General features: G+C 37.5%; 1 protein-coding gene across 1 annotated transcript; it reads left to right on the top strand.

The window, feature by feature from the left end:
• The first annotated feature begins 1,765 nt into the window (after nucleotides 1-1,765).
• Nucleotides 1,766-2,783, top strand: OFP12 (ovate family protein 12). The gene has a single exon (XM_008799169.5). The coding sequence runs from the start codon at nucleotides 1,835-1,837 to the stop codon at nucleotides 2,486-2,488; it is 654 nt and encodes a 217-aa protein (XP_008797391.1). The 5' UTR covers nucleotides 1,766-1,834; the 3' UTR covers nucleotides 2,489-2,783.
• Nucleotides 2,784-13,739: the final 10,956 nt, after the last annotated feature.

Genomic DNA, 13,739 nt, shown 5'->3' with positions numbered 1-13,739 from the left:
TATCATCACCATCTCCATTATATTGCTAGTACCTCCACCACTACTACTATCATTTTTAGCACAACACCACTGCTATATTTGTCGCTTCTACCATGTCATTGATATCGACACCACTGTCGCCACCATCACCACTATTGCCTCGGGCCATCACTTTCGTACCTGCCTAATCCCTCTATCAACTATCATACCCATCACTATTATTATATTTATTTTTTAATAAAAAATAATTATATCAAACACGTGTACAATATCGGACATATTTATATTTTCACAAATTAGAAAAAAAAAACAAAATTTTAGCATAGATCCAATTTTTAACAATGGAAAGGCACCTAGCGCAGTCCCTTTCTTGATCGTTAGTTGGACGCCTTTTTTAGCTTTCTCCTGTTTATGCTAACCCCGAAAACTCCATTCTAGTGTACTCCTAGTAGCCTCTCCTCATGAACCATTACATCAAAAGCTTAAAAGCTCAAGAACTCCTTTCTTGTAGTTGTAGTAATGGACAGCTTCACTGTTTGTCCAAGCAACAAGTACACCTACTGAAGCTTCAAACTAGCAACTCATGTGACATGTAGCCCTCATTACTCAACAAATGAGTAAATAGACATGTACATAGCGTTCCGACTATGACATATGGTCCCTCACATGCATGTGCATGCAATTTGGTTTTGCATGGCAAAAAACTTTCAGAGCTTCCATGAAGTTACAAATAGTAATTGCAAAACCAAACCCAACCAATTTTCAACCAATGTGAACCAACAAGCATAAGAAAATATAAAACATATAAATAAATCTATCTCATTCTATTAACTTAAGTTTTTGAGATAAGTAGTGATTTTAACATGATATTAAAATAGAGGTCCTGAGTTCGAATCCTGTTTTCGCACTCTTTAATTCTATTATTAAAAATTTCATATATTGGACTCACTCATTAAAAAAAAGTCTGACCCATATATAAGAGAGTATAAAAAAATATGAAATATATAAATAAATTTATCTCATCCTATTAGCTTAAGCTTTTGGAACAAGTGGTGATTTTAACAATGGAGACCTAAGCATCAAATCTCATATTTCGAACATTAACCTAACATTAATCCACATACCCAATATTCATAAGCCTAGGCTCTCAAAGAAAAAAAGAGAATTCTAGCTCATGCAAATAGACCTAACCAAACTAGAGCTAACCAGTGAACAATTTTAACCTTCATCTTGTTGGTAATGTAGTGAGAAATGTGGAGCCAAAAGTTGCAGGACAATCAGTTCTAAATCAGAAATGCCCCACATACTTACTTGCAGCAAAATTTTGCCTGCAAAACCTTCATTTTGAGGACATTAGGACAATCATGAAACTACTTCAATATGAGGACAATCATGCATCCAATTCTACCCCTTGCCCTTGGCTCGGTCACCGGACCGGCCGGTCCGATAAAAAACCGATATGCGGCTTAGAAAAAAATCCGGCTTAAAAAATCTTTTATCATATAAAATTCCTATGCGCGTGCCAGATCTACCGCGCATCGTCACCGTAATAAAACCCGGTCCGCAACTTTGTACCGTCGCATGCGAACGTTGCCTGCTGTCACTGACATCGGACGGCTGTCCGTCAAATCAACAATCAATGCGGACGGCGATCCAACCTCCAACATCCGCTTATTAATTATTCCCTTAATTCATTAATTAATTACTTATATTTCTGTTTTGATTAATTAATTTAATAATTTATTGCAGTTATAAATGGTTCCCCACCTCTGTTCTCTTCTCTCCCTCCTTTTTTTTGCTTCGGAGAAGAGAGAGAGAGAGAGAGAGAGATAGAGAGAGAAGGGAGGAGGGAGAAATGTTAGGCAAAGGCTTGAATCACTGCTTCTCTCGCCTCAAGCGGCCTTCCCATTCTGCCCATCCACCAATCCCCCATTCCCTGAATGCCCCCTCCACCTCCGCTTCTGCGCCTTCCTCCGTGGTCTTTAAAAGTTTCAATTCCCTGTATGACCCCGCCGCCTCCGATTCGGAAACCCTAACCCAAACCCTCTCCACGTCCTCCGCCGCCGCTGCGGCCACCGCTGCCGAGGGCTCCTCCTTCTCCTCCAACTCCTCATCCTCCACCGCCCCCGGCACCGCCGCCGCCCCCGACGGACCCTGCCCCTCTGACCGCGACCTCTCCACCGCCATCGCCTCCCGCCGCTTCTTCCCGGCCGCTCCCGGGCCGTCGAACTCGATCGTGGACTCGGCGGCGGTGGCCGTCGGCGTGGTAGGTGCCGGGGTCGCCGTGCCGACGTACTCGCCGGACCCGTACTGGGACTTCCGGCGGTCGATGGAGGAGATGGTGGCGGCGCTGGGGCTGGACCTCCGGGTCCACGCCGTCCACCTCCACGAGCTCCTTCTCTGCTACCTCGCCCTCAACCGGAAGCACGCCCACAAGTACATCGTCGGCGCCTTCGCCGACCTTATCGTCGGCCTCGCCGCCGCCGAGAACCACCGATCCGACGCCTGATCTCCCATCCTCCTTCTCCTCCGCCGCCGCTGCCGCCGGAGGTAGAGCCCTGGTTGTAATCATGCGCGTTCGCCGATAACGGGCGCTTTTACTTGGTTTTTCCTTTTCTTTTAGACCACAAAAAAAAAAAAAACCGACGGTGTGGATGTGCTCGCTTGGCTTTCTTTTGTACTAATCTTATACGCGAACAAATCTTAATACAGTTTTTATTTGTGAGGAGGAAATGGTTTTTCTTAGTTCACCGTTATCAAATATGAAATCTAGTGCAGAATCTTCTCTGCCGTCCATTTGTTAAGATCTGTCACACCCTACGGTCAGCGCTTCTTTTGGTTGCTTACGTGTTGGTGTCCGAAACGCTAGCGACTTGGAAGTAGCCCAGTTTCAAACGTGCCATTATGACGCACTAATTCTTCGCACGTGTAAAGCTTTGTTTCACAATTAGATTTTTTTTTTTTAAACAATGGCGAATAAAATACTATATAAACGCTCAGGCAATAACTTGTTCAAAATAAAATTTTTAAAATAGTACGCTACAAAGAAGACAATTCACCCTGCGATACCATTTTGTATTGGATTTAATAGTAGAAATATTTTAACAAAAGCGAGATGCATCAGTCCTTGCGGCGAGAGGGAAACAAGGTTGGTATAATTGAAGAGCATTATTATTTGGTGCAGTCTTCACGTGGCAACTTAGTTGTGAGGCAGAGTTAAATAATGGAATATTAGCAGGAATGCAGACATTGGCATTCACTGACCATTACAGAGTTATGTCGGAAGCAATGCTTCATGTGGTGTTACTGTCATTAAAATTGCTAGGTCTCGAAAACTCCTACTTATAAAATAGAGGTTATTATAATCAACAATTAGGTCTTAAAAAAAAATTGTTCAACTCTAACCTTACGAAAATTTTCTACCTCGTTGACTGAGAGATCAAAGAAGTTTCTTCTTTTGCACCTTCTTTGTATTTTTCTTAGCTTGGCAGCTACTTGACACAGCGGACCCGCTTTCCATTAACAAAATGGGGGAAGATACCAGCATACCGTACATTTCATTATTAGATATGAGATAGATATAAAGAAAATAAAAAAGAAAGAAAAAATAAGAAAAGAAGATAAAAGGAAAATATTGAATGAATAAAATATTGTATATTAAACCCTGATAAATCAGTATTTGCAAAGAATATAGCTCTTCAAATCTATTGTTCAAAAATTTTAACGAATATTGACGCAGAAATGTAATCATTTTATACTTAAAAGCTAATTATCAGCATCATTGGTCAAAAATCTAATGAAAAGGGTATCCTTGAAAAAACATGGTAACTTGAAGGTGTGTGTGTGTAGCAATTTTTGAAGAGTAAGTATATCATAAACTATATTTACCAGGATATACATAAAAAATCTCTGTTGCTAATAATTTGTTTATTTTTTGATATTTAAAATATTTTCAAACAAAGTAGTTTATGCAATTAATCAATTCCTTGTAAATTACTGAAGAAAATTGGCTATGCCCCTCTATCCATCCATCCTTCCTATGATGACCACAAAACTTCCTCAAATACCACCTCTTTGTCCTCCCCTATGGTGTTCAAAAATGTCAATTCCCCATTGTTCCCTACAAAATAATGAAGTGATCAATGAAACCTGAATGCTCCGCCAACTTTTCATTATTGAGGTTAGAGCCTCTCATTTTTACTCATTGTTAGCACTCTCACATGGCGGCAATCTAATTAGCCTTTAAAGTTAGGATGTGATGTAAACAATGTCACTATAGAACGAACCTCCAAGCCTTTTTTTCTTGAGCTCTTCAGCCACTAGCCATAACACTAAGGTAAGTTAAAGACTTTCATTTTTCTTGTTAGTTGACCAAATTCACATTTGCAGGTCATTGATGGTCGTAGTTGCTTCGCCCTTAGCCAGTGCTATGACCTCACCTGGAGTCTCGGCCAAGGTGTAAAGAGTTAAGAAGATATAAAAGGTATCATGGAGATTGATCTCAATGATCTCACCAGTCCTCAAAAGATGAACGGGGTTCAAAGTGCAATAGAAATTTTGCTCTTAAGTCGTCGAACTTCTAGTTGGCCAGGTGGCAAACTTGACTCAGGTTATTCGTCTTTTTACAGAACCCACTATATCTTGGCTTCTTTGATCACGGAGGTTGGTCGAGTGACTTCATAGAAGGAAGAGCCCAAATTCGACGTAGCTGTTAATGAGAAGCTCTAGAATAAAATACAGTCCAAGGAACAGCTGATCACATCCTTAAAAGCTCAGTTAGCTGAGGCTCGCAACGAGTTAATGGCTTCGGAGGAGAGTCAAATTAGGCTGGAGAAAAACATCAAAGAGAAGTTCAAAGCTCTTTGTATGAAGCTCACAAGCAACTAAATAACTGTGCTTCCAAGCTTCCCAAACTACTTACCAGAGTGAACAAATTTGATGAGATAATATCATGGTTGCAAGACCAATGGGAGCGAATCAAGAATACAACCAAAAGCTTCTAGGGTCCCTTTCTAGTTTTCTTTTGTGTCACTCCCCCTCCTTTGTTTATTGTTCTACTTTTATTGCATTAGTAGGCTGACTTCCACCCTGTGATTGCCTTACGGCCGAAAATATTTATAATATAATTTCACTTTGCTTGCTTCATTCTACTATCAGATATTATCCCTCTAAATATCTCTTCTAATATTTTTCATTTATAGATTGTGAAAATTTTTCTACTTATAAATCATTAAACGGAAAATGGTTACGAATGAAATACTTATCTTATCCATAATCAGCATGAGGATATCTGATATATTGAACAGCTAAACTTGGACCAGTTGATATAACAGGTTCTAATAGATATCAGCCCGAGGTTACCCCTCATCAATTCGCATAGAAGGGTAAAATCCTCTAGCATGAAAGCAAATATAATAATTCTCATTATTGCTAGTTTCTATTCTAAGTGTGGCATATGCGATTAATATGATTTTTTTATTTAAAAAATAATAAATACTAGAGAAATGATTTGAATTTTTTTTTGCTATAATGGATAATTCATATAATTGTAGCACGGATACATGTAATAAGGTCAGAAAACAACAAATTATGGAGTGCCCTAGGTAGCTCCGCTTCTCCAACCTACAAGGTGCCTCCGGAATGACTACCCACATACGATGCTATTCAGTCCGCGGCCCCATTCGCCTCTCTAAAAATATGTTTAGTTTGAAAGACCACACCACCACTCAACATATTCCATATGTTCTGAAACCGAGGGTAGCCCCCTCCCCTGTCACAATGATTTGAATCTTTTTGCAGTGACAGCCACACACTCAAAAATGGTACAGGGTGCATGGAGTGACCATGGAGTGGGAGAACCCAAGCCAGGGAGCAGACAGACGCGCCCCATGGGTTGGGGCACAGGAGTCGGCGTTACGTATTAGCACAGATGCTAGACTCCGGCATTGACAAGGCAACTGGATGTTCTGATGCCTCCAAACTAAGAACAAAGCAGCACAATGATTTGCTAACAGAAAAACCACCATGCATGCTATAATCACAGAAAATAAGGTACTCATACACCTAGAGCTGACTCATGTCTTCAAGAAATACGCTCTTCCAGTTTTGATTGGCAGGAATAATCAACTAGCAAAAGAGAAAGTTGATGAAAAATTAGCTTCCCACAGAATAGAGGATGGATGTATCCTGTAAATATTGGAAGATGATGGAGAGCTCTTTTAAGCCAGTACACTACCCTTTTTGCCATGAGAATCGCACCAGAATAAAGAACTAGGCATTTCACATCAATCAGCATCTGTTGGTACCCTCATGTTCTCATACTGATGGAGCCTCTAAAGTCAGCAAGGCTGCAGACTATCTGATAGAAGCAACTAATAATGGAAGTTCAACTGAGTAGCAAACTGGAAAAGGTGGACCATTGTACTGTATAAAAACCCCACATGAACTTCTTAAGCGACTTGTACCTTCGCAATGCTGTAGAATCTAATATCTGGTGACTACAAGATGCAGGATTGGAGTGGGACGGTAAGAGAACCATCTGACCAATTTCAGTCAAAATAAAGGGAAGAAATGGAAAGGAAAATTTTCTTCATTGCATATAGGTTCAAAGGAAGCTTTTTTGCCCCCAAATCACCTTTCAATCACCCCCCACACTGCAAGCAAAATGACTAAATTCAGACAAGCATACAAGCATTCTTCAGTCTTGCATCGTGGAAAAGTGACCAACATAAACCATGTGTTCATGTTCATCATCTGGTTCTGCAATGCTCCTTAAGTACCTTCATGAGCACTAGTCATGAGCATTAGTCAGATGGGTCAAGCTCCCTTTCTGTTCTTGATGACAACCCTTCTCCTTGAATGGAAATCAAGTTTCTCAAAGATCTGAAGCAGTTGCCAGGTACCCGTAAAAGATCCTCTTCCTCTCACCAGCTTTCTCATACCCATCGACCGATGCTGGAATATTGTCATCTTCACCAGACCGAGAAGAATTTGCATGTCCCAAGCCTCTGCGTCCATGGTTGTTCCTCTCAAAGTACTCCACCAGGTTCTCAGCCTCCTTCAAGCCAGTTTCAGCATTGGCAAATTTCACCATTGTGACTTTGTCTTTCCACCACCGAAACCTAGTTCTGTAAACAAATAAAGAGAACATGGAGAGATTAGCAAATATTATGTAACATGAGATTGTTCCGTGAATTTAGTGCCCAATAAGAACAACCAGGTCACCAGGGGCATCACTAATCACTGTTGTTATTGAATGAAAAGAGTCCTCCCTGCAATTAAAATAACTGCTACATTACAACTTTGCTCAATATAGAGAATATCTGGTTCAGGTGATTCCGAACAAGAAAGCTCGTCCAATTACTTGTCCCTTTTACCAAAGTGAAAGGATACTTTGGTCTGACATAGGAGAGCTTACTTTTCACCTTTAGATGGAGTATGCAGAATTAGTTCCATAAAAATTATCTCTAAAGCAGAAGCTTGTATCACCGACTTTTGCAGCATTCTGTGACTTCTGTCTGAAGATCGTACAGACTGGGTAGCCACCTCCGATAGGAGTCATCCTTATCTGAAAACGACATAGGAGGGTCCTTTTTATTTTCTCGGTACAAGTAGAGTCACTTGCAATAGAGCATGTCTGCTACTTTAATCCTTTAATGCAACGCATTCTCTTTACAGTAGGTATCCCCAACTAAAAATGCTATTTTTTTTCTGATCATACTAGGAAAAATTATGGAAATTCTGGATGAAAAGGTACAGTCAGGCCAAAACAAACCACAAGTGTATCTTTGGTGGCAATATCCTTGTATGCAATTAAGACAAGGAGATAAGATTTCCTGCACAGATTGCTCTAGTTTCCTTAGTTCTGTAATCACGTATGGCGAGCGAAGCAAATGCATGCCATGTCAAAATTAATCATCCTTTTCTTCTTTACAGCTTTTTTTTTTGGCGTAAGAAAGCACTCTTTGCTCGAGTTGGCAGATCGTGGCTTCTAAAACCTGATGTCCTATGTTGGGCCTGACTGAGGTCGAGCTCATTCCGACCTTATCTGGTCGGGCTTATTCGGGTCAGATCTATTTAGGCTTTGGAACGAGTTTGATCGGGCTTGGCCAAACCCTCTGGCCTAAGCCCAACTAAAAGCCCAAAAAACATTTTCAGGTCCACCTCAAGCAAAAGGGTGGCCCAACCCGGCCTTCCTCGTTTCCAGCCTACAAACTATGCAAAGAAAAGGGGAAGAACATCGCAATATAGTTCCTTCACTGTTCATTTAACAGTCCGTGACTCTTCACAGTCTCAAACAAGAAGAGATTGCTAGAACTACAAAAAGAGTGATATTTGTTACACTTTTTATTCAAGAAAAAAGAGGGAGAGTGATACTTGTCAGCTGTAAAGTTGGATGCACTAAAGTAATCAAAGACAAAGTATGTAATGTTAGATAAATAGAATTGACATATTCAGTATTTATATAAACCATTAGGACATACTTGCTGCTCAATCGCTTGTTGCTCCTTCTTAGCCTGGAGCCGAGTAGCCTTGCACCAAGGGATAGTCTTATACCCCAAAAAATGTACTCAACCTTCCCAAGTTTTAAAAAAACATGTCCTATTTTATTAACGATCGTAATTTTTGTTGGACCATCGTTAAAGTTTATTATTTGATATGCAACAGAATTTGGCCTTCTATTAATTATAATTTATTGCATTTCTATTTTGCATTTTAAGAGCAGTTGGAAAAGAAGAAAAAAATTTACTCTGCCCATCACATAGAATATATGCCAGTTTAACAGATTATATTTGATACATTACCACATGTCATGCAAGGATTGGTGCTTTGCATGACAACCTTATGGTTTATTCTTAACAAGGTTTTGAATTAAACCAAATTTTTGCCATATGGTATGGTGTTTTTTATTTTTTGGTTATGTGGATATGCCTTATATTATAACTTACAAAAAATCTGTCACTATAAGTAAGCATTGAAACAAACAATTAGACTTGAGGGGCAGCTTTATACCCCAAAAAATGTACTCATCCTTTCCAAGTATTCAAAAAACATATCCTATTCCCAAGTTTCAAATGCTTTAGTTTTTGCTTAATATGCATTAGAATAGGCCACCCGTTCATTTTAACATATCCAATAACTTAAGACGGCATTTGGTACGAGGTAATGACCCCAAGATCAATATTGATGGGGGTAGAGGTAACGGGATCACTGTATTTGGTTACACCTTAGTGATCCTATATAGCAATAATCCCAAATCATTCTTATTCTTAAATACCGCCCAGTCTAGTGCCATCCTTGAGGATAAGTGTCCAAGACAATCACAGGGCAATAATGTTGGGCTGAACTTTTGACAAAAATACCCCTAAGTCCAACGAAAAATATTGACCCAACTCCTCCCCTCCCAAATTTCTTTTAACCCCATTTGTAACGTAACTCATTTATCTCTCGTCTCTTCCCCTTAAGTGCTATGTTGGACCATCGTTAAAGTTTATTATTTGATATGCAACGAAATTTGGCCTTCTATTAATTATAATTTATTGCATTTCTATTTTGCATTCTAAGAGCAATTGGAAAAGAAGAAAAAAAATTTACTCTACCCATCACATGAAATATATGCCAGTTTAACAGATTATATTTGATACATTACCAAATGTCATGCAAGGATTGATGCTTTGCATGACAACCTTATGGTTTATTCTTAACAAGGTTTTGAATTAGACCAAATTTTTGCCATATGGTATGGTGTTTTTTATTTTTTGGTTATATGGATATGCCTTATATTATAACTTACAAAAAATCTGTAATTATAAGTAAGCATTGAAACAAACAATTAGACTTGAGGGGCAGCTTTATACCCCAAAAAATGTACTCATCCTTTCCAAGTATTCAAAAAACATATCCTATTCCCAAGTTTCAAATGCTTTAGTTTTTGCTTAATATGCATTAGAATAGGCCACCCGTTTATTTTAACATATCCAATAACTTAAGACGGCATTTGGTACGAGGTAATGACCCCAAGATCAATATTGATGGGGGTAGAGGTAACGGGATCACTGTATTTGGTTACACCTTAGTGATCCTATATAGCAATAATCCCAAATCATCCTTATTCTTAAATACCGCCCAATCTAGTGCCATCCTTGAGGATAAGTGTCCAAGACAATCACAGGGCAATAATGTTGGGCTGAACTTTTGACAAAAATACCCCTAAGTCCAACGGAAAATATTGACCCAACTCCTCCCCTCCCAAATTTCTTTTAACCCCATTTGTAACGTAACTCATTTATCTCTCTTCTCTTCCCCTTATGTGCTCTGTTGGACCATCGTTAAAGTTTATTATTTGATATGTAACTCAATTTGGCCTTCTATTAATTATAATTTATTGTATTTCTATTTATTCTAAGAGCAGTTGGAAAAGGAGAAAAAAATTTACTCTGCCCATCACATGAAATATATGCTAGTTTAACATATTATATTTGATACATTACCACATGTCATGCAAATGCAAGGATTGGTGCTTTGCACGACAATCTTATGGTTTATTCTTAGATGGTTTTGAATTAGACCAAATTTTTGCCATATGGCATGGAGTTTTTTATTTTTTGGTTACGTAGATATGCCCTATATTATAACTTACAAAAAATCTGTAATTACAAGTAAGCATTGAAACAAACAATTAGACTCGAGGGGTAGCCTTATAGCCCAAAAAATGTACTAATCCCTTCCAAGTTTTCAAAAAACATATCCTATTCCCAAGTTTCAAATGTTTTAGTTTTTGTTTAATGTACATTAGAATAGGCCACCCATTTATTTTAACATATCCAATAACTTAAGATGGCATTTGGTATGAGATAATGACCCCCAAGATCAATATTGATGTGGGTAGAGGTAAATGGATCACTGTATTTGGTTGCACCTTAGTGATCCTATATAGCAATAATCCTAATCATCCTTATTCTTAAATTACCGCTTAATCTAGTGCCATCCTTGAAGATAAGTGTCCAAGACCATCACAGGGCAATAATGTTGAGCTGAACTTTGGACAAAAATATCCCTAAGTCCAACGGAAAATATTGATCCAACTCCTCCCCTCCCAAATTTCTTTTAACCCCATTTGTAAAGTAACTCATTTATCTCTCTTCTCTTCCCCTTGTGTGCTCTGTTGGACCATCGTTAAAGTTTATTGTTTGATATGCAACAGAATTTGGCCTTCTATTAATTATAATTTATTGCATTTCTATTTTGTATTCTAAGAGTAGTTGAAAAAGGAGAAAAAAATTTACTCTGCCCATCACATGGAATATATGCTAGTTTAACATATTATATTGGATACATCACCACATGTCATGCAAGGATTGGTGCTTTGCATGACAACCTTATACTTTATTCTTAGCAAGGTTTTGAAGTAGACCAAATTTTTGCCATATGGCATGGAGTTTTTTATTTGTTGGTTATTTGGATATGCTCTATATTATAACTTACAAAAAAATCTGTAATTACAAATAAGCATTGAAACAAACAATTAGACTCAAGGGGTAGCCTTATACCCCAAAATATGTACTCATCCTTCCCAAGTTTCTGAAAACATATCCTGTTTTATTAACGACCATAATTTCTATTGGACCATCGTTAAAGTTTATTGTTTGATATGCAATGGAATTTGGCCTTTTATTAATTATAATTTATTGCATTTCTATTTTGCAATCTAAGAACAGTTGGAAAAGGAGAAAAAAATTTACTCTGTCCATCACATGGAATATATGCTAGTTTAACATATTATATTTGATACATTACCACATGTCATACGAGGATTGGTGCTTTGAATAACAACCTTATGGTTTATTCTTAGCAATGTTTTGAATTAGACCAAATTTCTACCATATGGCTTGGAGTTTTTTATTTTTTGGTTATGTGGATATGCCCTATATTATAATTTACAAAAAATTTGTAATTACAAGTAAGCATTGAAAGAAACAATTAGACTCGAGGGGCAGCCTTATACTCCAAAAAATATACTCATCCTTCCCAAGTTTTTTAAAAGCATATATTATTCCCAAGTTTCAAATGCTTTAATTTTCACTTAATGTACATTAGAATAGGCCATCCATTTATGTTAACATATCCAATAACTTAAGATGGCATTTGGTATGAGGTAACGACCCCATGGTCAATATTGATGTGGGTAGAGGTAACGAGATCACTGTATTTGGTTGCACCTTAGTGATCCTATATAGCAATAATCCCAAATCATCCTTATTCTTAAATCACCGCCCAATCTAGTGCCATCCTCAAGGATGAGTGTCCAAGACCATCACAAGGCAATAATGTTAGGCTGAACTTTGGACAAAACTACCCCTAAGTCCAACGAAAAATATTGACCCAACTCCTCTCCCAAATTACTTTTAACCCCATTTGTAACGTAACTCATTTATCTCTCTTCTCTTATTTATCTCTCCTCTCTTCCCCTTGTGTGCACTGCTGCTTTGACTGCCTCTGCGACACCTTCTTCTTACTATCATCTACAATTTCGATCGCCATCCTTGAGTTCTTTGTTATCTCAAGAACGAGGTAAATATAATTTTTATGAGTATTTTTGAAAAAAATATTTTAAGAACCAAGTTCCTTGCTGCCTCGTTGTCTCTTTTAGTTTAAGATCGGTTGATGAATGAAAAATATGATTTTTGACTATTGGATGGTTTTTTCAATTTGGTTGTGGTGAAATATGTTATTTATGCCTTCGGAGCATGTGGAATAAAAAAAAAATCGATTTTTTCTCTCTTTTAGGTATACGAGGGTAGAGAATCCCTTAAAGGAGTGATTTTTTTAATCCATGCTTTGAGAAAAGTCTGCTCTTTTCTTCGTAGTTGCAGTTATTTTGGGTTTTTGAGAGTACAAAATGTTTCTATAGGAGTTCTTACAACAAAAATTTGAATTATTATTGTTCGGATTCAATAGCTTCAAGGTTTCTTATGTTTGAGGAATTTTTGTATGTTTCGAATTCATTATCGTTTGTTTATTGTCACAATCTCCATCAACCTGCACATGGATTTTAGTATGAATTATCGTCGCAATCTCCATCTAAAAGAATTTGTGCTATTTAAACCCTTTAGATTGGTGAAGGCAATGTAACTTCTTCAAGTTGGGAATAATCTAAATGCTAGCACTTTTGTTACATGCACCCTCTTGTGAGAAATATAGCTGCTCGAGTCTTGAGCGATATCATATTGGATTCATATTGGTTCTGGCATTTTTATGGGTGGTGGTTTGTTCTTTAGAAAATGTTCTTCTAGTTGGAAAAGGCTTAATAATCCTATTTTTTCTTTTTCAAGTTGGGATAGTATGATAATCCTCTGAGGTTACTTTTACAAGTTTTGATTAACTTTTGTTCTTGTTGAATTGGCTTGGAATGACAGTTTTTGATAATTTATATTTTGTTCATGTTTGTTTTCCTATTATATATTTGAGAATTTTGTTAAGTAGTTACAAAATATGTAGGCTATATCAGAAGTAGATTTGGTATTAAATGTTCAGTGATCTTGAATTTTTATAGTATAACAAATACATTGTTTGTGAATATCTAAAAATCTTTAATCACTATACCAAATACAATGATCTTAAACCATCATGATCAAATTATCTTTAAGATCACCATAGTTATCCCATTTGGTTCACCGAACGTTCCCTAAATATTTTTTTCCTTTTATATTCTTTCATTTATAGTATAAATATTAAAAAATATATAATATTTTTTTTTAATT

Source organism: Phoenix dactylifera, chromosome 5 (assembly GCF_051530095.1).
Source record: "Phoenix dactylifera cultivar Ajwa chromosome 5, Ajwa_hap1_PhDact_Kaust_v1.1, whole genome shotgun sequence".
NCBI classification, from domain to species: domain Eukaryota; kingdom Viridiplantae; phylum Streptophyta; class Magnoliopsida; order Arecales; family Arecaceae; genus Phoenix; species Phoenix dactylifera.
This window is presented reverse-complemented; position numbering and strand designations above follow the sequence as displayed.

Bases quoted from the DNA above. Each gene is read 5' to 3' on its own strand.
- OFP12 (XM_008799169.5), top strand. From the start codon at position 1,835: ATGTTAGGCAAAGGCTTGAATCACTGCTTCTCTCGCCTCAAGCGGCCT.